We start from the raw sequence: 25,023 nt of genomic DNA, 5'->3' as shown, positions 1-25,023 counted from the left end.
GCACTTTGCAACAGTCAGTATGCTTTGTAAAGTTTCTCAGCACTTAAAAAGTCTTCAGGACAGACGAGTTTACGAATTTCTGATGTCTTGAGAAAGAGAAGAAAAGGAGATTCTGGTGAGGGAATGATTGTTAATCAAGGCTTTAACAAAAGTGTCGTTCATTAACATCTATAATTAAAGCTCTTAAAGCCCAACGTAGGCTGTTTCTGTTAATTCTAATTAATGACATGTCGTATTGATGTTGTATTTCAAGTGAGCAAATGTTGAAAACATTAAAAAAAAATCAAGAACAAATTCTCATTGCTGATAGATAGATAGATAGATAGATAGATAGATAGATAGATAGATAGATAGATAGATAGATAGATAGATAGATAGATAGATAGATAGATAAAACTTGTTTACACAGCTGCATCTTTCTGTTCTGTTGCCAGAGTAAACACACTCTGCTATATCTGAAGGCCTTTTTTCACGTCTCTAACTTTAAGCTGTTTCCAGCTGTGAGTCAGACACAAATTTAGCTTTTTGTGTCATAACAGTGGCCTAAAAACTATAATTTCATGGCAGAAAAAGTCCCACTGGCTTATCTCTGCTACGAACAAGCATGTCTTCCACTTCTATGAAAACTGTTATTGTTCTCCATCAGCCTTTTGGGTTTTTTTCTTTTCTTTTTGGTAGTTTGCCATACTGGTGCCATTGGAACAGACGCTTGAAACAGAAAAAAAAAGATAAATATGAAATACAATAAGGGCGGCACGGTGGTGTAGTGGTTAGCGCTGTCGCCTCACAGCAAGAAGGTCCTGGGTTCGAGCCCCGTGGCCGGCGAGGGTCTTTCTGTGCGGAGTTTGCATGTTCTCCCCGTGTCCGCGTGGGTTTCCTCCGGGTGCTCCGGTTTCCCCCACAGTCCAAAGACATGCAGGTTAGGTTAACTGGTGACTCTAAATTGAGCGTAGGTGTGAATGTGAGTGTGAATGGTTGTGTGTCTGTGTGTGTCAGGCCTGCAATAATCTGGTGACTTGTCCAGGGTGTACCCCGCCTTTCGCCCGTAGTCAGCTGGGACAGGCTCCAGCTTGCCCACGACCCTGTACAGGATAAGCGGTTACGGATAATGGATGGATAGTAGATGTGCTTCATAAATAAGAAGCTGTACTGGAATGAGGCTCCATAATCATTTTAATACAAATGAAGTGATAATTTAATTCCATCCTGGATACCATAAGAACACCCCAAAAAAAAAAAAAAAAGGTCAGATAGCAGGTGGACAGTGTTTGGCAGTATCTGCCAATACTTTATGATGGTATCTACTTCTTATTGGAAATTCTTGTTCCTGTGGCAGCCAAGGCCTGAAGGTTAGAGAAGCAGCCTTGGGTCCAAAGGGTCGTCGGTTTGATTCCCAAGACTGGGAGGAAAAATGTGAGTGGAGTTGAGTGAGTGAGCAGCACTTTCCCCTCCTTCTGTATCATGGCTGAAGTGCCCTTGTGCAAGGCACCGAACCCCAACTGCTCCCCGGGCGCTGTAGCATAGCTGCCCGCTGCTCTGTGTGTGTGTGTGTGTGTGTGTGTGTGTGTGTGTGTGTGTGTGTGTGTGTGTGTGTGTGTGTGCATGCTCATTGCTTACTTGTGTGTGTTCACTGCTTCAGATGGTTTAAATGCAGAGGAGACATTTCACTGTGCTTGAGTGTATGTGTGATAAATAAATAAAGGCTTCTTTTTCAAATGAATGATTTTAATGCCTTTAAACTACAGTGTTAATCAAGTTTACATTTATCACACTCTTATAGAGTACTGTGTACATTTTACAACTTTCTCAAAGTGTCATAAATGGACTAAATGTGCTGTAAAAACAAGATATGAATAAAAAAAATTCTCAGTCTCAGTCTCAGTCAGTTTCCTCATGATAACTGATTGTTGTTTTTTTTCTTCCATTTAATGACAAACTTGCATCAAACCAATAATGTTTTGACAAAAGCCTTTCATTCCTTCTCCAGCACCACCTTCACTGTAAAACGTGCTGCATGCAGTTGTTCATTCAATCTATTAACTACCATTGAACACATTGTAAAATTAGTGATTTGATTGTGAAACTCTTTCTTTTTGCATTTTGAGGTATCAATTTTGATTTATACGGAACTAAATATACTTACAAAGGACACAAAACAAAGTTTTTGGTTCCTCTCAAAACATACTGTTAGAAAAAAAGATCAGCATGTAATATTTTTATTTTGAGTCAAACGTGAGTTGCACATGCGCACTGCACAAGTGCACGTGAAGAAGTGGAGAGTACCAGAGCTCTGTTTCGGCGGGAAGGAGGAACGATTAGCATCGTGCTTGGATTGCATCGAAGAATAAACGTAAGTAAGAAAGCAGATGCAGGTGTTTCTTAAAGGTCCCATGGCATGAAATTTTCACTTTCTGAGGTTTTTTAACGTTAAAATGAGTTCCTCTGACCTTCTTAAGTCACCCCAGTGGCTAGAAATTTCATAATGTGTAAACCAAACTATGCCCACCCTTTGTCAACATTTGAGAATGGCGCGTCAAAATGGCGCATTGATAGGCTCTTCCCTTTACTACGTCAGCAAGGGAGATGATCCCCACGCCCCCTTCTGGATTCCCACCCACTGTATGGATTGCCCGCCCAGCTCAAAAGTTGCCACCATAAATACGTCACTTCAATTTTGTAGTGAGGAGACCATAGAGGACACAACAACATGGCACCACCTAAGCGAGCGAAACATGGAAATTGCGCTGTACATGGATGTGACAACACAGAAAAGAGTCTGTTTTTACTGCCGACGGGAGAGCCCCTGAAGACGCAGTGGCTTAATTTTATTTACTCCAATAATACGCCGTCGAGTCTACCTAAGACGGTGTATGTTTGTCGGAAGCATTTTCCTGAGGAATGTTTCCACAACTTGGGACAGTACAGGGCAGGTTTTGCACATCAACTGTCACTGAAACCTGGGTCCGTACCAAGCATCCCTGCCGCATCAGCCACAAACACCGAACAAGTAAGTGTATAACTGTTAAGTCGTTTTGCCGTGTTTTAAAATCGGTGCGTTAGCCTTGCAATGGCTACATTAGCTATGCAGCTAACCACTTCCTGCAGTTAGCCAGGTACTCTGCGCTGAAGGTACTCCTGCTGAAGTCGGTGATTTACAGTTTGTTCAACTGCTTGCGCTTCTGCTTCGGGGTCGGACTCCGGGTCAAAAGCGAAAGCTTGGACTGTTGCTTGACCTGCCATTGCTACTGTTCACACACAGGTAGCATGCCCGCAGCTTGGTCAAGCCCCTCCCCCTCCCCCCATGGCCCGCCCCCACCCTCTACCCTTCCCCACCTCCATGCTTCTCATTAGCAAAACGACGCACTGGGAAAAGGGCTGAAATGGGGCTTTCTCCCAGGAGGCTATATCTACGTGCCGAGGGTTCATTTCGAGAAAGGCTGCGGATATAACATCCGGAAACCTCCACGAGCCCGTTTAAAGCATCAACAAACCACCATGCCATGGGACCTTTAACCTTTTGGTGACTGACCCCTTGAAAATCGTTCCTCCAGGAACGATGACGTTTCAGTTGTCAAGACAACGGAAAAACTAAAATACAAAACGGAAAGATACGTCACAATGCTCTTGTGCACAAAACCATTGTGACGTATCTTTCTGTTTTGTATTTTAGTTTTTCCGTTGTCTTGACAACTGAAACGTCATCGTTCCTGGAGGAACGATTTTCAAGGGGTCAGTCACCAAAGGGTTAATATATAATTTTATAAATAGTAAAGAATAGCCTAATTTCAGCTGGCTAACAAGCCACTGCCAAAGCTAGAGCCTTATTGGAACTGGAGGTCTACCGCCTCGGCTAAGTTTCTGTACAAACCGCTCTCGTTTGTATTCCAATTTTCGTCGTGTTAAATGTGGTGTAATTTCTGAACTTCGATATATTTTATGAGAGATGCAATTCTGTGCACATTGTGGGGGATGTGGGTGGAATTACTCAAGGTAATAAGAAGCGTATTCATGTTTCCCTGGGTTACATCCTGAACTTGACTAGCTCATCACGTTTTATACGCTCCATTAGCAATTTCTTCATTCTGTGTGTTTATCCAATTATGCTTGTGAAATCTCAGTTTGTTTTACATGTATTACAAATGTAGAATGTTTTGTTCATGCTTTGGGTGCGATTGGTTTCCGAGTGTTCGCTGTGCTGGCTTGTACGTTGCAGTCACGTTTCTCTCCTGTTTTAAAGTAAAGATACCGCAGCATGAAGGCCTTATGTTGTCTCCTTGCTTCCTGAGAAATGTTATATGTAGGCTATATGACTAGTGTTCACGTTGGGTTCGCGCTCTCACGACAGTGCTCCATTTATAGTAAAGAGCACGCCCGGAGTTTAATTTTCCGAATGCATTTTTAGAGATATGTTGCGACATGTCGGCGTGTCATTAACGTGTATGGAGCGGCGCTGTCTGCGCCGTGCAGTCAATCAGGTTTCTCAGTATGTTTCTTGGTGCTGTATTGTGTGATCTTCAGAGAGTAGTAATTCTCGTTCATTGTATTCTCTATATATTTACTGGTATGTCTTCCTTTTGATTTGTTTTGTTTTTTCAGTTTGGATGTGGAAATGCAAAGACTGCAGCCTGTCATTTTCAAGAAAATCTGAGATACTGAAACCATATTCACTGAAACCATATTTGCACCATATTCACTACAGCATCCGTAGCAGAAATTTGGCCCTATGAGTTTATTAATTTGTGACTTGTAGAAAATAATTTGTTCACCTGTAACTAAGAATTTAAAGTCTAACCGTTGTGTTGCATTTGTGGAAAACAAAAGTTACTAGTTTGAAATTCCAAATGCACAGGTGTGAGTGTTTTGCACCAAATTTACTTCCATCGTATAGGAATCCAGTCAAGAGCCATCCAGTCTTCATCTTCCAAGAGAGACTGCCAATGGCCTCTGACAGAGCCATACTGGATACAGTTTTTACTTTGTCACTATGCTTTCAATTAATCTGTGCCATGGATTCAATCTTGACCTGATGCACATTGTAAAAGCACTGTTTGTGGCAGAGCCGGGAATTGAGAAGCTAGACTAGCCTACACATTGCATAGTAACCCTTTTGACTGTCCCTGCAGGATGCTGATGTCAGAAGAGAGTGTGTCCTCAAAGCTCTCATCATCTACCTGGGAGAACGTGTTGAGGACCTAATAAAAGAATACATGGTATGTCCAGATCTATTCTGTTTCAATGATGAGATGCAGCTTGATTAATCCTGGAGGAACAGGACAGCTCTGCCATTGAATGTAGTGATTAATCAGGTGTGCCAGACTGCAGTGGTTCACTTACACATTTTGTATATTTTACCTCAGGTGTCCCAGAAAGATCAAGCCGAGCAAGAGCTGGAGAGTACCATCATGGCGGTCTTCGTCTTCAGAGAGAACTCAAGCCTTCTACAACAGCCCCAAGACATCGGGATCATCATTGATGGTGTGGAGGTCCTCAATGAGTTGCCTTCTGTCACAGTTGGAGTTGTAATGCTCTTTGGACTTTGCTATGATCTTAACATGGAATATCCACAGGGATTCAGGTTCACCTTTGAGGCCCTTCAGAAGATCCTGATGGAGTTTGGTTCCAACAAGATGACCTCCAAGATTCGTAAACTCAATGGAGAACCCAACACTGCACAGTAGTGTATATTGGCATGCATGCATTTGTGTGAGCGCGGCATGCATGTACAGGTGCATGCAGGTGTGTGACCTTGTGTATGTACATTGAGGTAGTCTGTAGTTGCTGCAGCCTTCTATCCAGCATTTAAGAGGTAGACAACCTCAGCAGCACTTTGTTGCACCTAGTCATGGGGTGCTGTCGCCATTTAAGGCTGTTATGTTGGGTTTTGAGTGTTTTGAATATGATCTTTAGAGGGACAACACTGCTTCAAGAACGAAATGTTTCATTTAATTACAGTTCAGATGAGATAAGCCTGTGACCCTTTACCTTGTGTGTTTGTCCTAGTTCAGGGGTTTTCAAAGTGTGGGAGAGTCAGCCCCCCCCTCGGAGAGCAAATAAACAACAGCGCCCCCCCCCTTACAATTTTTGTTGTTGCTATACTTAATGTTCCATTCGTATTTTTTAAAAAATGGTTGTTGTACACATTTTTATTTTTTCTTTTACACATTTTAAACATCTGTGCTTTTTTTAAAAACATCTTGTTTTACACATTTTAAACATCTCATAGCATCGTTAGCGAGCACCTCTTGGCAGACAACACACTGTGACAGTGGAGCATCTTCAGATCCAGTCCATGAAAATCCAAACTTTAAATAATCGTGGTCATACTTCCTTCTTTTTTCAGTCCCCCCAGGATTCCGCGGGCCTTTTTTGTGATTGTTGCGGGCTAAAATGTCTGATGTTGCGGGGTTTTTTCCAAAATATTGTGATGAAAGTTGCGGTGTTTTTTAGGTTTTTGTTGCGATTACATTGCGGGAGGAAGTGAAAGTTGCGAGAAATTGTTGCGATTTTCTCTTTTTGTGATTAAAATTGAGTGATATGTTAAATATTAAGTTATTACTGAAAAACTATTGATTAAAAAAACAAAGACACTGAGAAATGGTCCTATAAACAACTTTACCAATATAAAAGATTACCAGGACTACAAAAATGCAAAAAAATAGGCTTTACTTATCCAAATGCACCTGTTGGTTCAAAAGTTAAAGTGCAGAGAACCTCACAGCACAACATGAAGTTACCTTAAAATATAATATAAATGCCTCAGGTTTCATGTAAGAAAAAAAACTATTAATACTAGTACTGTGTGCAGGCAGTCTCTCCTGAAGACTAAATTAAACAATAATTATAAACTAATAAAATAAATGGCTCAGGCTTCATAGAAGAAAAATAAGCAATTTGAACAGAATCTCACAGTATGATGCTGAAGCTGCCTAAACAATGGAAAATAAAATACCATTTTGGCAAAAATGTTGGCATCCATTAATTTCTTGTATTAAGTTAAAAAAAATAATGTAAAGTGCACACAGTCCTTCACTGTAAACACAACACACTTTCAGTAACAGAATTTAAGCCTACAGAAACACTGACTCGCACATGCAGTGTTGCCAGATACTGCTGACGTTTTCCAGTCCAAAATATATTCAAAACCCACCAAAATGCACTTGAAACCGCCCAATCTGGCAACACTGCACGCATGCTGCTTCTCTTGAATGTATATACGGAAGTAAGGCGGAAGGTAGTTTGTTGACGTCACCTCAAGACGACGCCAACGATTGGTCAAATTTGCAGGAAGGTTGCAGTGATTGGATATAATTGCAACACCGCCCTGAATTCGCGGGGATTGGTTGAATTTGCAAATCGCAACATCCTGGAGGATCTGTTTTTTTTGCTTGGCCCAGACTTTGTCTCCTCACTCACTGTAGCTTTAGGTACTAAAAATCGGTCCATTCTGTCTCTGGCAAAGGCTAGCTTAAGTTCGCTAAATGTCCGCAGTAGTAACTTATTCTGGTTTATTTTTCCTCACGTTGCGGCCCCCCTGAAGAACTCTGGCGCCCCCTAGGGGAGGCGCGCCCCACACTTTGAAAAGCCCCGTCCTAGTTCATTTGCTTGGTAGGCCATCTATTTTCTATTTGTCTTACATCTCTCGCAAGCGGCAACACACTGACATGTTTCATTTCAGTCTGTCTGAACACGCTGCCACGTTATGTTCCTTTTTTACTCTGAGGAATAAAGGAGTTTAAAAAAAACTGTTGGCCAAGTGTCTTGTCTAGTGTTTTGTAGAGTTTAAGATGGGAATTGCAAATTATTTTTGATGTAAAATCAAATGAAATGTAAAAAATGTGATTTGACTATATGTAAATGAATTAACTGGTGTCGATGCAAACATATTAATTAATTAATGTTAATTTGGTGCAATGTTAAAACATTAGATAGGTTCAATGTCAATATATTAGTTTGGTTCAGCAACTGAAATGCAAAGAAATTCATTTGGATCAAGGAGAACAATTAAGTTTGGGTCAAGTGCAGTAATATCGTTTATGTCAACGTAAAAGAATCAGGTCGTAACAAGTGACTCAATTTAGATTCTCATCTCATCTCATCTCATCTCATTATCTGTAGCCGCTTTATCCTTCTACAGGGTCGCAGGCAAGCTGGAGCCTATCCCAGCTGACTACGGGCGAAAGGCGGGGTACACCCTGGACAAGTCGCCAGGTCATCACAGGGCTGACACATAGACACAGACAACCATTCACACTCACATTCACACCTACGCTCAATTTAGAGTCACCAGTTAACCTAACCTGCATGTCTTTGGACTGTGGGGGAAACCGGAGCACCCGGAGGAAACCCACGCGGACACGGGGAGAACATGCAAACTCCGCACAGAAAGGCCCTCGCCGGCCACGGGGCTCGAACCCAGACCTTCTTGCTGTGAGGCGACAGCGCTAACCACTACACCACCGTGACGCCCCCCAATTTAGATTCTGTGAAGTCAAATATTTTAGATGTAACAAACGGACATCATTTTTTTAAATTTGAGTAAGGGTATACTTTTTACAGTGTTGTAAAATAATAAAAATGCTTATGAATGTGTAATAAAGACACTATGTACAGTAGGTACCTTATCGTGTGATGAATGAAGAGGGGAGTCAGGGAGAAAGGAGGAGGCTGATTGTGTGAATGAGTGTCCACCTGTGGGTAATTAACGAGTGCTGATTTCTCCCCTCAGTGTTGTTTAGTGAAGAGAGATGGCAGAGCCAAGCCTTGGCAGCGGAGACGCGCACAGACGACTATTCCGTGTTTGATTAAGCCAAAGAGTTTGAAAGCAAGAATCTAAAGCACGGTATGAGAGCAAGAGAGCTTTTGCACATACTAATTTAATGTCAGGACGATGTGTAGTAGTAATTTCATTATTATTATTATTTAAATCTACACAGTTTAAAAGTTTGAAATGAGGAAGTAGGACGCTTCATGTTTTTTGATACTTGTAAACACCGATAGTGATACCAAACTTAGTATTAATCAATCACAGAAGATTTTATTTAGCTCTGTTCATGTTGGTTGTTGCCGTGTGCTGATGACAATGATCTCCTCGGTGTTTACACAGCAACAGAGGGCGCGAGGACGGCCGACCTGAGTTCAGTATCAGCAAGCATGATCAAGAAAAATGAGCAGAACTATACCTAGACCTAGAACGATACCCTGATAGAACTATAGTGCTCTCTCACTTTCACCTCTTTCTTTTATTGATGCATCCATATAGCAGTGTGTGACGGGACAAAAAACACGGACAATGTTACGTCTTTAAAAAGTGAAGCTACCTCAGGTCTAGCGCCCCTGTTGGCTGGCTGCAGTATAATGTCTAGCTCCGCCCATCCCCATGTGTTTCAATGACAAAATAGCTATTTTGTTTATCCATGTCACTTTTCTCATCTAAACTGTCTTTCCATCTACAGTGTCTAATTCGAACAGTTCGTTTTCCTGATGCTGATATGTGCACATTTTATATTTTCCACCAGAAAGAAGTTTTTAAAACATTTTTCTACAATATCCTAAATAAGCTGTGAATACGCTTGGGAATGAAATGATTGACAGCCTTGATTGGAAGAGCCTGGCAGAAAGGGGCGGGTCCTACCAAATGAGCAGGTATACCTGTCTTCGACTCTCATCTCAAATTTAATAACATGGCAGACAAATATTGGCTTCGTAAGGGCATGAAGCCACACCGGCCATGTTTTCGACTATAGTCACTGGTATTTACTGTGGACTTACATGTCCTGAAAGTAGCGGTGATGCCGGGTCCCACCACGGAGCCAAACAGGACATAAAGGGAAACCACATACTCCGTGTCATGGACCAGATTTTTCAGTAAATACTCTGTGATGCTCTTATTGAGAGCCAGCTGCCTGGGTCGATCTCTTCCAGTAAACTCTGTAACACACACACACACACAGGATTATACACACTATCACTTTCAATCATATAGAAACAGTGCAGAGAAATGAGTTATAACAAAGTGAGAGAGCGAGAGAGAGAGAGACAGAGAGAGACAGAGAGAGAGAGAGAGATCTTCAAATTAATGCATATAGGAATTTAAACATAGTCATTAAAAAAGTAAAGAGATTTCAAATGAACTCGTTCCTAATCTTTCATCCTCTCTCCTCCACTTTTCTTTTCAATTCTACTTCTTCTGTGATTTAAACTCATCTCTGTGTCAACCCTGTAGCTGTGAGTCATCGCGCTTCCCTTCATTACGCCGAGTCCACAGGTTGCTCGTTTCACCGTTTCATGTGCAGCCCAACAGCACATCAGCCTCTTTCAAAGCCTCTGCTTTCAGAGCAAAATTCAAGGTGACATCCAGCTCATACTTTGTTTCCTGTCCCTGCATTACATTTTGTGTGTGTGTGTGTGTGTGTGTGTGTGTGTGTGTGTGTGTGTGTGTGTACGCATACATTTGTGTAGGCACATACGCAAACTTTTTAGCACAACGACAGCATGAGTCATTGAACTTGCCCAGAAACGCCTCAGCAATGTCACAAACAGATCAGTTGAGAAGCATAGGTGATGACAAAGAAGACGAAAAGATGAAAATGATGAAACACTAACACAATGAAAGATATAGGAAGTATAAAGAGATGGGAAAAAGACAAAATACTGGCTTGTGAAGTGTGTGTGTGTTACCTGCAGTGGGACCCCAGGCCAACCTGTACCCTGTGGCTCCTAAAACAGCGTTCCATGAAGTTAAAGCACTGCTGGTGCTCACTGCAGTGGCCCTCAGAAACTGTACCGCACTGCTTTCCACTGACACACACACACACACACACACACACACACACACACACACACACACACACACACACACAGTTGCACAGTATAATTCAGATCACTTCAATCATTCATTCATCTTCTGTAAGGACTTTATCCTGGTCAGGCTGGCTGTGGATCTGGAGTCTATCCCAGGAAGATTAGGTGTGAAGTGTGAAGGAAAAACACACCTAGTCTCGCTAATCTACCTGCTTGCATGTTTTTGGGAGATGGGAGGAAACTGGAGAACCTGAAGGAAACCCACGAAGACACGAACAGCATCCGGACAGTAACCCGAGCGCAGGATCAAACCACCATGCCGCCCAGATTCCTGATTCACTCAAGTTGTTTTTTTTTTTTTTAAATCTAAGTATTTTTAGTTTTTAGTCACTCACATGTCTTCGCTTTGGCAGACGTCACCGGTCCTTCTACATCCACAAACACGGGATTGATGCTGATAGTGTACTCTGTTCCAGTGTGAAGACCCTGCACCATATAGAACTTATAGTTCCCTCCAAGGTTGACACTCTCAATGTGACCCTCTGGAAACACACAGAAAGAAATCATACAGTCAAGTGCAACACTCATGGCGCTCTTCAAGAGAAGGGGCAACATTTATAAACTCAAGATATTTAACAGTTATTCCACGAAACTGAGTGGAATAACTGTTTTATTCTGTCCACATTCACTGGATTTTGAGAAACAGCATTTTTATTTTTGTTGCAAATTCGATAAATAAAAACTTTATACAAAACATCCGACAAAATCATTTCTGCTTAACAAACCGGTGAAGTGACAGGAGCAATTTATGAAAACGGCGATAATAATAATTCTTGAAAAATAAAAAAAAAGATATGTTCTTACCATTAAATACTTTTATTCCATATTTTGTTGCTGTTTTTGTATTTTTTGGGGTTTTGTTTTCAAGTAGAGTTTTTATTTCGTCCTCGGTTGGTTCAGCAACACGCTCCGCCATTTTGTTTTTCTCTACTCACGGTATATGAGCTGACAGCTTAGTAGTAGAGTAGCCAATCAGAGCGCACGATTGCTCATATCCAGCGAATGTGGATGGAATAATAAAAATTATTGGGGGAAAAATGCTCTCAGAATCCAATCTGACGAAATATGAAGGTGAACACATCATGATGTCATCCATCACATCAGGGAAAACCAAAGGGACATGAAAGTATGTACAGTATATGAAATATTCGGGTGAAGCTTTCCTTAAGAAGGTGTTCGTTTAACACTTCAGTCCATATCAGCGCTTTGAGGTAAAGGTGTTCCGTTAAGTTTGAAAAGTCATATGCTTTGCAGCGCTGCAGTTATGTAAAATTACACATATTTCCATCTTATTATCTGAGAGAGAAAGAGAGAGAGAAATTGGTGATGGAACAAGTGTTTACAGCTGCTCTAATATAAGTGATAACAGGAATTAAGTTCACAGCATTGATGTTATAGGAAAATAATTAATTTTGACACAGTAACTATAACTTCGCTTTGTGTCGGGCTACATCACACCACCCCATCATTGATTATTTTTCTATGACAGCATATCCTGAAATGTTTTGTTCCGTAACAAAACATTTCATGGATATGCTGTCATAGAAAAATAATCAATGATGTTTATTCTTAGCATAGATGCTCATTTCATGAGCATCTATGCTAAGAATAAACATACTGAGTCATTTAAATATCTCTGGAAAATGCTATCACTCTCTATCATTTTTAAATTAATTGCTCTCAATAACCAGTGAAGGGATGCTCCTGCATCTGACCAAATGCAGTATAAGGATGCACAACTACAAAATACATTTGTGATCGATACAGAAAACTTACAGGGCTTTAAATATAAAAGAGACAGGTTGTTAGTTATTGACCTTCACAACTCAAATAATTTATACAACCGCAATTCCAAAAAAAAATTGGGATGCTGTGTAAACTGTAAATAAAAACAGAATATGAAGATTTGCAAATCATGAAAACCCTATATTTCACTGAAAATAGTACAAAGACAACATATCAAATGTTGCAATTCTTTCATCAAGACAACGCCCAAACCGCTTTCTGCACATATTAAAATTGCATAGCTCCGTACTAAAAGAGTCCGGGTGCTAAACTGGTCTGCCTGCAGTCCAGACCTGTCTCCCATTTAAAACATTTGGCGCATTATGAAGCGCAAAATAAGATAAAGGAGACTCTGAACTGTTGAGCAACTGAAATTGTATATCAGGCAAGAATGGGACAACATTTCTCTTTCAAAACTACAGCAATCGGTCTCCTCAGTTCCCAAACGTTTACAGAGTGTTGTTAAAAGTAGAGGTGATGCAACACAGTGGTAAACTCGACCCTGTCCCAACTTTTCTGAAACGTGTTGCTGACATCAAATTCAAAATGAGCATATATTTTTCAGAAAAAACAAAAAAATTTCTCAGTTTCAACATCTGATATGTTGTCTTTGTACTATTTTCAATGAAATATAGGGTTTGTATGATTTGCAAATTATCGCATTCTGTTTTTATTTGCAGTTTACACAGCATCCCAACTGTTTTGGAATTGGGATTGTAAAACAATACACAGGCAGTTTGAATTCAGCTGCTATCCAAACCATAATACTATTTAGTTTTAAAACAGTTGAAAGTTTGCCAGAAAAAGGATAAATGAGTAAAAAACAAGCTTTTTTTTTTAACTCATGCATACCATTTACATGTCTGGAAACAAATCACAAGCGACTTGCCTATGAATAAAATCCCATCCCTCAAACTCAGTGGAAAATATAGTGGTGTCTTCTAAATGCTTTGGAGTTGTTTTGCAGCTGGTGGTCCAGGAACTCTTGGAAAGATTGATGATCATGAATTGCATGAATTCAAAGTTATTTTAGTTCCAAACTAATTTGCTTCTGCCATTAGGATGTGACCTGGTCATAGATATCTCAGAAATGTTTTCAGGACCATTCCAAACGTCTCAGTTACAAGAGTTGAACTGTGGACTGCAGTGCACAAATCTAACACTGTGATCCAAAATCCTCCCCAAATGTCTCCAAGCTTGTTAGACATTAAAAGAGGAGGCTCAGTGCTATTATGCTTTCCAGAGGTGAGGATGAGGACCAAAACCTGAACCATACATAATCTTCATGCGAGTACCTGAGGATGCCCAGGTGAGTCTGTAGCCTGATGCTCCTCTCACCGAGAGCCAGCGAGCCTGCACCGTGTCCGTAGTGGCGTTTTCCACCAACAGCTGCTCAACAGGGACCAGCTTCACTGCAACACACCAGGGGCCAGAGCCATTAGTGGTATTTGTTAAGCCTAAAAAAATACATTCCCTACAGCTTTTTCACAAGCTAGCAAATGTTTGTGTTTCTAGATTGAGTCTGGGTCATGTCCTACATGTCATGTTCATGAGCGTGTTTTACACTAACTACAGGGACGTCAAGCAATCACTTCTACGCTTTCTTTTAGCAAATATGAATATCTGTAAATACATGCATTCCCAATGTATATGATCACATACAGTTTGTAAATCCAGTGGGATTTTTTACTTTTACGCTCTGAGGCTGTTAGCACTCTAAAGTCTCATTGAGACTTTAAACATCTCATCAATGTTTAGATTAACAGAGCTTTAATATTATATATTTTTTGAGATTTCTAGCTTGAAACCATGACCATGCGACACAAGGATACGCGTACTTTTCTTTTAAACAGGCACTTTGTGCAATTCCCTTCTGATTAACCTGACAGTATGATGGAGTCTGGTGTAAAATGAGCTTGATGGTAAGTGTATGGCAAGGAGTTATTTTATAGACACCACAGGATGAGGAGCTGTGTGAGTAGATATAGCCATCTACAGTGCCACCTAGTGGTAAATGACAAAACATCTCTTTATACCTGATACAATCATATACATACAGTCACCGGCCACTTTATTAGGTAGACCCATCCATCCCCCTGCTGTTTGATGCAGTTCTGTAATCAGCCGATCCCTCGACAGCAGCACAATGCATCAAATCATGCAGATACAAATCAAGAGCTTCAGTTAATGTTCACTTCAAACATCAGAATGGGAAAAATTATGACCTCAAAGTGTGACTTTCACTGTGGTATGGGTGTTGGTTTGATCCAGATGGACTGGTTTGAGTATTTCAGAAACTGCTGATCTCCTGGGGTTTTCTCACACAACAGAATGGTGCGAAAAATAAAAAACATCAAGTGAGTGAGCGACAGTTCTGTGGGTGGAAACAAACGCCTTATTGATAAGAGAGGGTCAGAGGGAAATGGACAGATTGGTTCAAACTGCCAGGAAGGAAAGATATAACAACTCATATAATCACTCTTTACAACCATGGTGAGCAGAAAAGCATCTCAGCATGCAACAGAAAATAGAAGAACACATTGGGTTCCACTCCTGCAGCCAAGAACAGGGATCTTAGAATCAGCAAATTCCTATTAAAGTGGCCGGTGTGTAAACAACTACACTTTCTTAATTTCAGGGGGGAAAAAAAAAAAACACGTTTGTCTTCCATTAGAATTTATGCTTGCTATGAAAAGGGCGGTTATTTTATGTGTATCACGTCTTTAAATGATTCAGTGGTAGTAATAATCAAAAAAGGCATGAAATTTAAAATTCATTTTAAGTTTTTTTTTTCTAAAAATCACTATATTAAAAAGTAACAGGCATGAAGTAAAAGCAAAAATACTTGTGTGAAGTTACAAACATTTTAGGTCTAAATATAATTTTGATGTCCAAATTACTGAAAGTTTCCATTTATATACAACGTATTTTTAAACAAATATAGTAACGCTGCTTAGCTCTGAATTTATATGACTTATTTAAAAATAAACAAATCAATCAAAAAGGTAATGTTTGTAAAAGTCTGAGGTTATTTTACTTGATTCAACCTTTTTGTGTAAAAAGTTGAGACAGAAATCCCAGAAACATGCTGCACAGGATACCATCAGCCATCTTGGATTGGGAGGAGCAACACTTAACGGAGTAATAGAACTCAGGATAATGGTGGATATAATTGAGCAACGTATCTCCTGTTGTTCTCTTGGGAGAAATAGGAGAATTGCAATGAAATGTTCATTCAGCTTGGAATTCCCAGTTGGGAATTCTTGTAACATCCACCTGGCCCGAGTTCTCTGACATAAACACACCTGACACCACAATAACATGGCAGCGCACACATAGTCGACCATAAGCAAATTTCCCTTTGCATCATGTTACACTCAATCAAATGTGATGTTACTTGATGTATAGCATTTGGGAACTTTGGAAAACTTACATTTATTTTTGTAATCTGAGCTGAAGCACTGGAAAACAGCACTTTGGAAAATTTACTTGGAACTTGAGTGTAAACCAGATTGCTGCATAACATTGGCATGGTCTTGGAGGTGATTTACATTTTATATATTCATAAAAACAGCCTTAATGACCTACAGTATAAAAGGGATAAATTATTGAGTAATTACATGAATTAAGGTATTTATTAAAGGAGATGCGCAGAGCCATGGCCTCACTTTCGTTTATAAATGCCTTGAGACCTCAAGAATGGCACAGGAATAGTTTTAAGCGTTAACAATAAATCTAATATAGTAATTTTCATGATTAAAGTGATTTATATAGGTAGCGGTCTGAGTGAATGACCTTGACGTCTGTAACGTCACTGCAGGAAGGCTATCAGTCTCATCACCATTTCCGCTATACTAAAACACAGAGCTGACTGCAACTCCGATCCTCCATTTTGAGCTAATTTATCGCCATGCCACGTAGATGTGTTGCTGGCCGGTGCAGCAACACGACAGAAGGTGGATTTACGTTGCATTCACGGCCCAAGAATGTTCAAACTGCAAAGATTTGGACGCATTTTGTGAGAAGTTCACGGACGCATTGGGCGGCTATGAAGTGGTCTCTCCTCTGCTCTGCACATTTTAGTCAAGTCAAGTCAACTTTATTGTCAAATATGCTTTACATGCTCGACATACAGCACAGAAGAAATTTCAGTCCTCTCTGACCCACGGTGCAAACAGGCAATGCAATAAATAAAAATAGAATAACTGAGATAAACAATATAAACAGTGTAAACACTCTAGATAAGAAATAGACATAGACTAAACACTCACAGGTATATACATACACATTATATATATATATATATATATAAATACACACACACACACATACATACATATATATATATATATATATATATATATATATATATATATATATATATATATATATATATAAATTGGAGCAAAAGGAGATAAAAGAAACAGTCAAGGGCACTTGAGGTATATCAGGTAAACATGAAATAAACAGTATAAACAATAAACTAATAGCTGTTAAGGTGAGGTAGTGCGGAATAGTGCAAATGAGCGAGGTAAAGTGAAATGTGCGGTCCCTGAGTTCAGTGTGTGAATGAATGTTGAGAGTGTGTGTGTGTGTGTGTGTGTGTGTGTGTGTGTGTGTGTGTGTGTTGGGTGGAAACTGTGAGGGTGACATGTCAGATGCTGAAGGGGGGGCGGGGGGGTGTACAGGCAGAATCTGTGGCAGGGGGCGGAGGGGGGAGGAGGGGCAGAACAGGGAGGGAGTTGAGCCTCCTGACTGCCTGGTGGAAGAAATGGTCCTTCAGCCTGCTGGTTTTGGCCCGGAGACTCCGCAGTCTCCTCCCCGACGGCAGCAGACTGAAGAGGCTGTGAGATGGGTGGGTGGGGTCACCTGCAATCCTGATGGCTTTGCGGGTGAGGCGGGAGTTATAGATATCCATTAGAGAAGGGAGAGAGACACCAATGATCCTCTCAGTTGCTCTCACGATGCGCTGCAGAGTCTTGCAGCAGGACACGGTGCAGGCGCCGTACCGCACGGTGATGCAGCTGGTCAGGATGTTCTCGATGGTGCCTCTGTAGAAAGTGTGCATGATGGGGGCCGGGACTCTTGCTCTCCTCAGTTTGTGGAGGAAGTAGATGCTGTTGGGCTTTTTTGGCCAGTGATGCGGTGTTGTTGCTCCAGGACAGGTCTTCAGAGATGTGCACACCCAGAAACTTGGTGCTGCTCACCCTCTCCACTGCAGCACCATCGATATTTAGTGGAGCATGCTGGGTGTGTGCTCTCCTGAAGTCCACAACAATCTCCTTCGTCTTCTCCACATGTTATCCTTGCACCACATGGCCAAGCGGCTCACCTCACTCCTGTAGATTGTCTTATCGCCATTGTTGATGAGACCCACTACAGTCGTGTCGTCCGCAAACTTAATGAAGAGGTTGGAGCTGGATGTTGGTGTGCAGTCGTGGGTCAGCAGAGTGAAGAGGAGGGGGTTCAGCACGCATCCTTGGGGGGGGGGGGGGGGGGGGGGGGTGTTCAATGTGATGGTGCTGGAGGAGTTGCTGCCGACCCGTACAGCCTGTGGTCTCCCTGTCAGGAAGTCCAGCAGCCAGTTGCACAGGGAGGTGTTGAGTCCCAGCTGGTCCAGTTTATGAATGAGCTGCTGAGGAATGATTGTGTTGAATGCTGAGCTAAACTCTATGAACAGCATTCTGACGTATGAGTCTTTTGTCTCCAAGTGGGTGAGGGCTGAGTGGAGGGCAGTGGAGATGGCATCATCGGTCGAACGGTTGGACTGATATGCAAACTGGAAAGGGTCCAGGGCGGGGGGGAGGGCAGACTTGATATGCCGCATGACTAGCCGCTCGAAGCACTTCATGAGGATGGGAGTGAGTGCGACAGGGCGGTAGTCATTGAAGCAGGAGGGAGACGGCTTCTTTGGGACTGGGATGATGGTGGTGGCTTTGAGGCATGTGGGGACAACAGCCTGGCTCAACGAGATGTTGAAGATGTCTGTAAAGACATCTGTGAGCTCCTCGGCACAGTCTCTCAGGACACGACCAGGAATGTTATCAGGACCCGGGGCTTTCCGTGCATTTGTTGTCCTGAGAGCTCTCCTCACGCTGTCTGGGGACAGCGTCAACACCTGGTCACCGGGAGGTGGTGGGGTCTTCTGTGCCGTGGTGCTGTTGTCTGCCTCAAAGCGAGCGAAGAAGTCGTTCAACTGATTCAGCATAGAGGTGGAGTTATCACAGATCTGAGGTGAGGGCTTGTAGTCTGTGATGGTCTGAATCCCCCGCCACAGGTTCCTGGTGTCTCTGCTGTCGTTGAAGTAGACAGCAATGTTCCTGGAATACTGTCTCTTGGCTGCCCTGATGCCTCGTGACAGGTTGGCCCTAGCTGTCCTCAGGCCCACCTCATCCCCAGCTCTGAAGGCAGCGTTCCAAGCCCTCAGGAGCCTGTGGAGACTCGTACGAGACCTCTGATCTGTTGAGGAGCGTTGGCTATAAGCCCGCATTGAAAGAGGGTGCAGTACCAACAATTAAAGGAAAAGAAAACTACAAGAAAAGGAAAGTATTTATTTAATTTTTTTTTTTAAAGGAAAGTAAGTTCAGTTGCACCAGTTCTCTTGGAGCATGAGCCGAGGGTTGTTGGTAAAACCTGGGATGGAAAGGGACGTGACATATTATCGCTCGGGCAGTGACCTCCCCGCGGTTGTTGCTAAACCTGGTGACGTCCCGTCCCGGGTTTTAGTAATTGCCTGAGCCGAGCAGTAATGGTGGAGTACTCCGTATGGAGAAAATGGAGAATGAGTGGAGCAGCTGTCTGATTTCTTCACTGGTTATTGCTGCCGTCTCGCCCTTATGTGGAAGAAGCGAATGACCAGAGAACTGAACAAACAACTGAAAGTCAGATTGTTTCAAAACAATTGGCCTTCAAGAAGCGAGAACACAGATGGGTAAGCTCCGACTCTCATTTGGATACAAAACAACAAAAACAACAACACTCATTGTTTACCTGCATTTAGATTAATCCATGTAACTTGTATTGTGTGTTTAAGTTAGCGGTATAAGATTATTTAATTTGCTTCAGAATGTGATTGTCTCAGTTCATCTGATTATTTAATGAGCCTTTTACGTTTTATCAGTGAAAATGCATGCATGTACATGTATGTTGCATAAGTTATAGCACCCATCCTGTTTTAATGAGAGTCAACCCACAATCAGTGAAGTCAAATCAGTCTTAGTTGAGCAAGTCGGTAACGCTATTTCTTACTTTCACCATAAATTTTTACAAGCCCGATTCCAAAAAGTTGGGACAAAGTACAAATTGTAAATAAAAACGGAATACAATAATTTACAAATCTCAAAAACTGATATTGTATTCACAATAGAACATAGACAACATATCAAATGTCGAAAGTGAGACATTTTGAAATTTCATGCCAAATATTGGCTCATTTGAAATTTCATGACAGCAACACATTTCAAAAAAGTTGGGACAGGGGCAATAAGAGGCTGGAAAAGTTAAAGGTACAAAAAAGGAAAAGCTGGAGGACCAAATTGCAACTCATTAGGTCAATTGGCAATAGGTCATTAACATGACTGGGTATAAAAAGAGCATCTTGGAGTGGCAGCGGCTTTCAGAAGTAAAGATGGGAAGAGGATCACCAATCCCCCTAATTCTGCGCCGACAAATAGTGGAGCAATATCAGAAAGGAGTTCGACAGTGTAAAATTGCAAAGAGTTTGAACATATCATCATCTACAGTGCATAATATCATCAAAAGATTCAGAGAATCTGGAAGAATCTCTGTGCGTAAGGGTCAAGGCCGGAAAACCATACTGGGTGCCCGTGATCTTCGGGCCCTTAGACGGCACTGCATCACATACAGGCATGCTTCTGTATTGGAAATCACAAAATGGGCTCAGGAATATTTCCAGAGAACATTATCTGTGAACACAATTCACCGTGCCATCCGCCGTTGCCAGCTAAAACTCTATAGTTCAAAGAAGAAGCCGTATCTAAACACGATCCAGAAGCGCAGACGTCTTCTCCGGGCCAAGGCTCATTTAAAATGGACTGTGGCAAAGTGGAAAACTGTTCTGTGGTCAGACGAATCAAAATTTGAAGTTCTTTATGGAAATCAGGGACGCTGTGTCATTCGGACTAAAGAGGAGAAGGACGACCCAAGTTGTTATCAGCGCTCAGTTCAGAAGCCTGCATCTCTGATGGTATGGGGTTGCATTAGTGCGTGTGGCATGGGCAGCTTACACATCTGGAAAGACACCATCAATGCTGAAAGGTATATCCAGGTTCTAGAGCAACATATGCTCCCATCCAGACGACGTCTCTTTCAGGGAAGACCTTGCATTTTCCAACATGACAATGCCAAACCACATACTGCATCAATTACAGCATCATGGCTGCGTAGAAGAAGGGTCCGGGTACTGAACTGGCCAGCCTGCAGTCCAGATCTTTCACCCATAGAAAACATTTGGCGCATCATAAAACGGAAGATACGACAAAAAAGACCTAAGACAGTTGAGCAACTAGAATCCTACATTAGACAAGAATGGGTTAACATTCCTCTCCCTAAACTTGAGCAACTTGTCTCCTCAGTCCCCAGACGTTTAAAGACTGTTGTAAAGAGAAAAGGGGATGTCTCACAGTGGGAAACATGGCCTTGTCCCAACTTTTTTGAGATGTGTTGTTGTCATGAAATTTAAAATCACCTAATTTTTCTCTTTAAATGATACATTTTCTCAGTTTAAACATTTGATATGTCATCTATGTTCTATTCTGAATAAAATATGGAATTTTGAAACTTCCACATCATTGCATTCCGTTTTTATTTACAATTTGTACTTTGTCCCAACTTTTTTGGAATCGGGGTTGTATTTATATGACTTTGGTCTATAGCTGTAAAAGGCCTCGGCCTTAAAACCGGTTCCCGCTGCGACGTCACACACTCAGGGCTGGCTGGCTCAGCGGAGCAGCTCCAATCACAACTTTGCGGTCGATTTTAACTCTCAAAAATATATTTTTTTAAATTCCCATTTATGCAGCATACAAGAGTCAAGGATGGAGATACTATCCACTCAGAATTTTATTTAAAAATAAAGGTTCTGCGTATCTCCTTTAAGGAATGCAAGGCTGGGTTATGATCAGATAAAGCGCATATGGGCAGAAATTCAAGCCAAAAAAAATCCATACATGTTCTCCCGATGACAGACACAGGCTCACTGGGTCCCTCTGGGTAAATGGCATAGATGCTAACGGTGTACGTCTTATCCTCCTCCAAACTATCAATCACATGAGAGGAGATATCACCCTGCAGCGTCTGCTCATAGATCATCCCAGGTCTATTTGCTAGGAGAATAAAACAGAGAAATGTTTAGACCTGATTTTAATCATTCATTAATTCATATAATAATTGCATGTTATCAATTGTTCTTTAGTATAAAACTGTGTCATTTTTCAATGTACAAGCAAATACATGGTGACTAAGAACAATGTAAATGGCTGTTGCTCACATCTCGGGATGAAGATTTTGTATGTGTCCACGTGGCCAAGTGGATACGTCCAAGCCAAGCGCAAAGAGAACAGCCCCTCCTCGATCACACGGAAGTTTGCTACTGGTGGTACAGGAACTGCAAAAACACAAGGAGAACATGTGATCGCTGGAGTATTTGTTGAAATCAAACTATAAGATACTACAGTGCTGTCGATTTTATAATCTGATTAGTCAGAATGTGTTGATTAGTTTCTGACAGTAGTGCAGCTGCAAATCACAGATTTATATAAACGCTCTCGTTCATGTTATTGTTTCTGTAGTAACACCTCGTTCATAAGTGTCGTAAACCAGACGAGCTGCATCATCCAAGGCTAACAATAAGCACATTTTAAAAATAATATGTTGCTATTTAACAAAGAAAACATATCTATAGTGTGATGAGATGTTTATTTATGGAAGGAGTCTCCAGTTTCAGTGCTTTGTAACAGTCAGTAAGTTTTCCACCATGTACAGAGGAGTTTATGCTTTGAGGTTTCTCAATGAGTAAACTGACTTAATGACTGTTTATAGCTGTTATAAAGTAAGTATGAACTAACTTGATTTGTGGATGTTCCATGACATTAAGTGTAAATATAAACAGTTAAAAAGCACAGTGTATTGTACACACTGGCAAACTGTTGCGGCTTAAGAAGAATAAAACACTTCAAGGCATGCTGTTATAGGAAGGTAATCAACTTTTGGGTGGTAACGTAACTTCGCTTCATGTCAGGACACATCATGCTATTGATGATTTTCCTATAAGAGCACATCCCTGAGTGTTTTCTTCCTTTTTTCCCCCAAATTCATCAACGTAAATATTTAAGTCAAGTCAACTTTATTGTCAAATATGCTATACATGCTCGACATACAGCACAGATGAAATATCAGTCCTCCCTGACCCACGGTGCAAACTGGCAATGCAATAAATAAAAATAGAATAAAAATAGAATAATTGAAAAAACAAACAATATAAACAGTATAAATACTCTAGATAGGAACTAGACAGACTAAACACTCAAATAATATAAACAGAATAAATAAACAGTATAAACACTAGATAAGAACAGGACAGACTAAACACTCAGACAATATAAACAGTATAAAACACTCTAGATATGAACTAGACTAAACACTCAAACAATATAAACAGTATAAATAAACAGTATAAACACTAGATAACAAGACAGACTAAACACTCAAACAGACAATATAAACAGTATAAACACTCTAGATAGTAACTAGACTAAACACTCATATACATACACACACGCGCAAACACAAATTGGTACAAATAACCAAACAGTCAAGGGCACTTGAAATATTCCTTTGGTTAAAAAAAAACAACAACTTTTATTTCATTTTCTTAATAACCAACAATAATTATTAACCCACATTTGGAAACATTTGAGTAAAATATAACAGCCTATTAACTAAAATATTCCTTTTATTAATAATAAAAAAAGTTAAATGACAAATAGGCCTTCTCTTACTTTTTACTACCTTCCATTTTCTCTCTCTTTTCTTTACCTTTCAACAGTCTGTAAAAAGAGAGCTCTGATTTCTTGTTAAATCTATTTGTACAGGGGCGGCACGGTGGTGTAGCGGTTAGCGCTGTTGCCTCACAGCAAGAAGGTCCTGGGTTCGAGCCCCGTGGCCGGCGAGGGCCTTTCTGTGTGGAGTTTGCATGTTCTCCCCGTGACCGCGTGGGTTTCCTCCGGGTGCTCCGGTTTCCCCCACAGTCCAAAGACATGCAGGTTAGGTTAACTGGTGACTCTAAATTGAGCGTAGGTGTGAATGTGAGTGTGAATGGTTGTCTGTCTCTATGTGTCAGCCCTGTGATGACCTGGCGACTTGTCCAGGGTGAACCCCGCCTTTCGCCCGTAGTCAGCTGGGATAGGCTCCAGCTCGCCTGCGACCCTGTAGAACAGGATAAAGTGGCTAGAGATAATGAGATGAGATGAGATTTATTTGTACAATCGCACAATAGCTCTTTCCTATTTTAGATGAGGTTTTTTTTTGTGTGTTTTTGCAGCATTTTCGGCATGAACAACCCAATTACAGATAGGAAACTAAAGCTAAGGTCTCACATAGCTGGAATCACTTTACGGTAGACGCTGGTAGACAATTTTGAGCCTTCCGGGGGTCAACCAGCAAGCATCCCAGGCCCTTCCGTCAAAACAGGTAATTGTAATTGGGAGCTACCTTGATAATTGGGAGGGTGTGGCTTTCATCCCTGGAAAGTTTGGTCGTGTTGAAAATTGCTGTGGTTCAAGTGCCGGATGAATTCATCCGTCACAACCGTGAAGGTATTCGTGAGCATCCTTGAGGCATACGTGAGGCTTACAGGTGGCAGGTTGGTGTAGTGGTTAGCACTGTCACCTCACAGCAAGAAGGTTCTGGGTTCGAGCCCAGCCAAGCCTTTCTGTGTGGAGTTTGCATGTTCTCCCCGTGTCTGCGTGGGTTTCCTCCAGGTGCTCTGGTTTCCCCCGCAGTCCGAAGACATGCAGTTAGGTTGACGTGGGGCGGCCTTGGACTGAAGTGCCCTTGAGCGAGGTACCGAACCCCTGACTGCTCCCTGGGCGCTGTAGTGTGGCTGCCCACTGCTCTGGGTGTGTGTGTGTGTGTTCACTGCTTCAGATGGGTTAAATGCAGAGGACGAATCTCACTGTGCTTGAAGCGTGCATGTGACAAATAAAGGTTTCTTCTTCTTCTTACATGGGCTACTGGGGGTTACTGTAGCATTTCGTCACAACCATCGAGCTCAAAACATTCACGGAACAACATTCTGCAGAAAGTGAATTGTGCCTAGGGGGCGTGGCTTATTTCATCTTGCCGTGGCTATGACATCCT

General features: G+C 41.5%; 1 protein-coding gene across 10 annotated transcripts in view; it reads right to left on the bottom strand.

Annotated features, from left to right (window-relative positions):
• The window catches only part of col7a1l (collagen type VII alpha 1-like), a 277,370-nt gene that overhangs the window by 161,643 nt on the left and 90,704 nt on the right, over positions 1-25,023 (bottom strand). For all 10 annotated transcript variants that reach the window (XM_060903444.1, XM_060903446.1, XM_060903447.1 and 7 more), the window contains 6 exons: positions 22,154-22,270; positions 21,834-21,989; positions 13,941-14,057; positions 11,196-11,342; positions 10,678-10,797; positions 9,769-9,927 (listed from right to left, as the gene is read on the bottom strand). In XM_060903444.1, coding sequence (XP_060759427.1) covers positions 9,769-9,927; positions 10,678-10,797; positions 11,196-11,342; positions 13,941-14,057; positions 21,834-21,989; positions 22,154-22,270 — 816 coding nt within the window. The remainder of the gene's footprint in view (positions 1-9,768; positions 9,928-10,677; positions 10,798-11,195; positions 11,343-13,940; positions 14,058-21,833; positions 21,990-22,153; positions 22,271-25,023) is intronic.

This window comes from Neoarius graeffei, chromosome 21 (genome assembly GCF_027579695.1).
Source record: "Neoarius graeffei isolate fNeoGra1 chromosome 21, fNeoGra1.pri, whole genome shotgun sequence".
In the NCBI taxonomy this organism is placed as follows: domain Eukaryota; kingdom Metazoa; phylum Chordata; class Actinopteri; order Siluriformes; family Ariidae; genus Neoarius; species Neoarius graeffei.
This window is presented reverse-complemented; position numbering and strand designations above follow the sequence as displayed.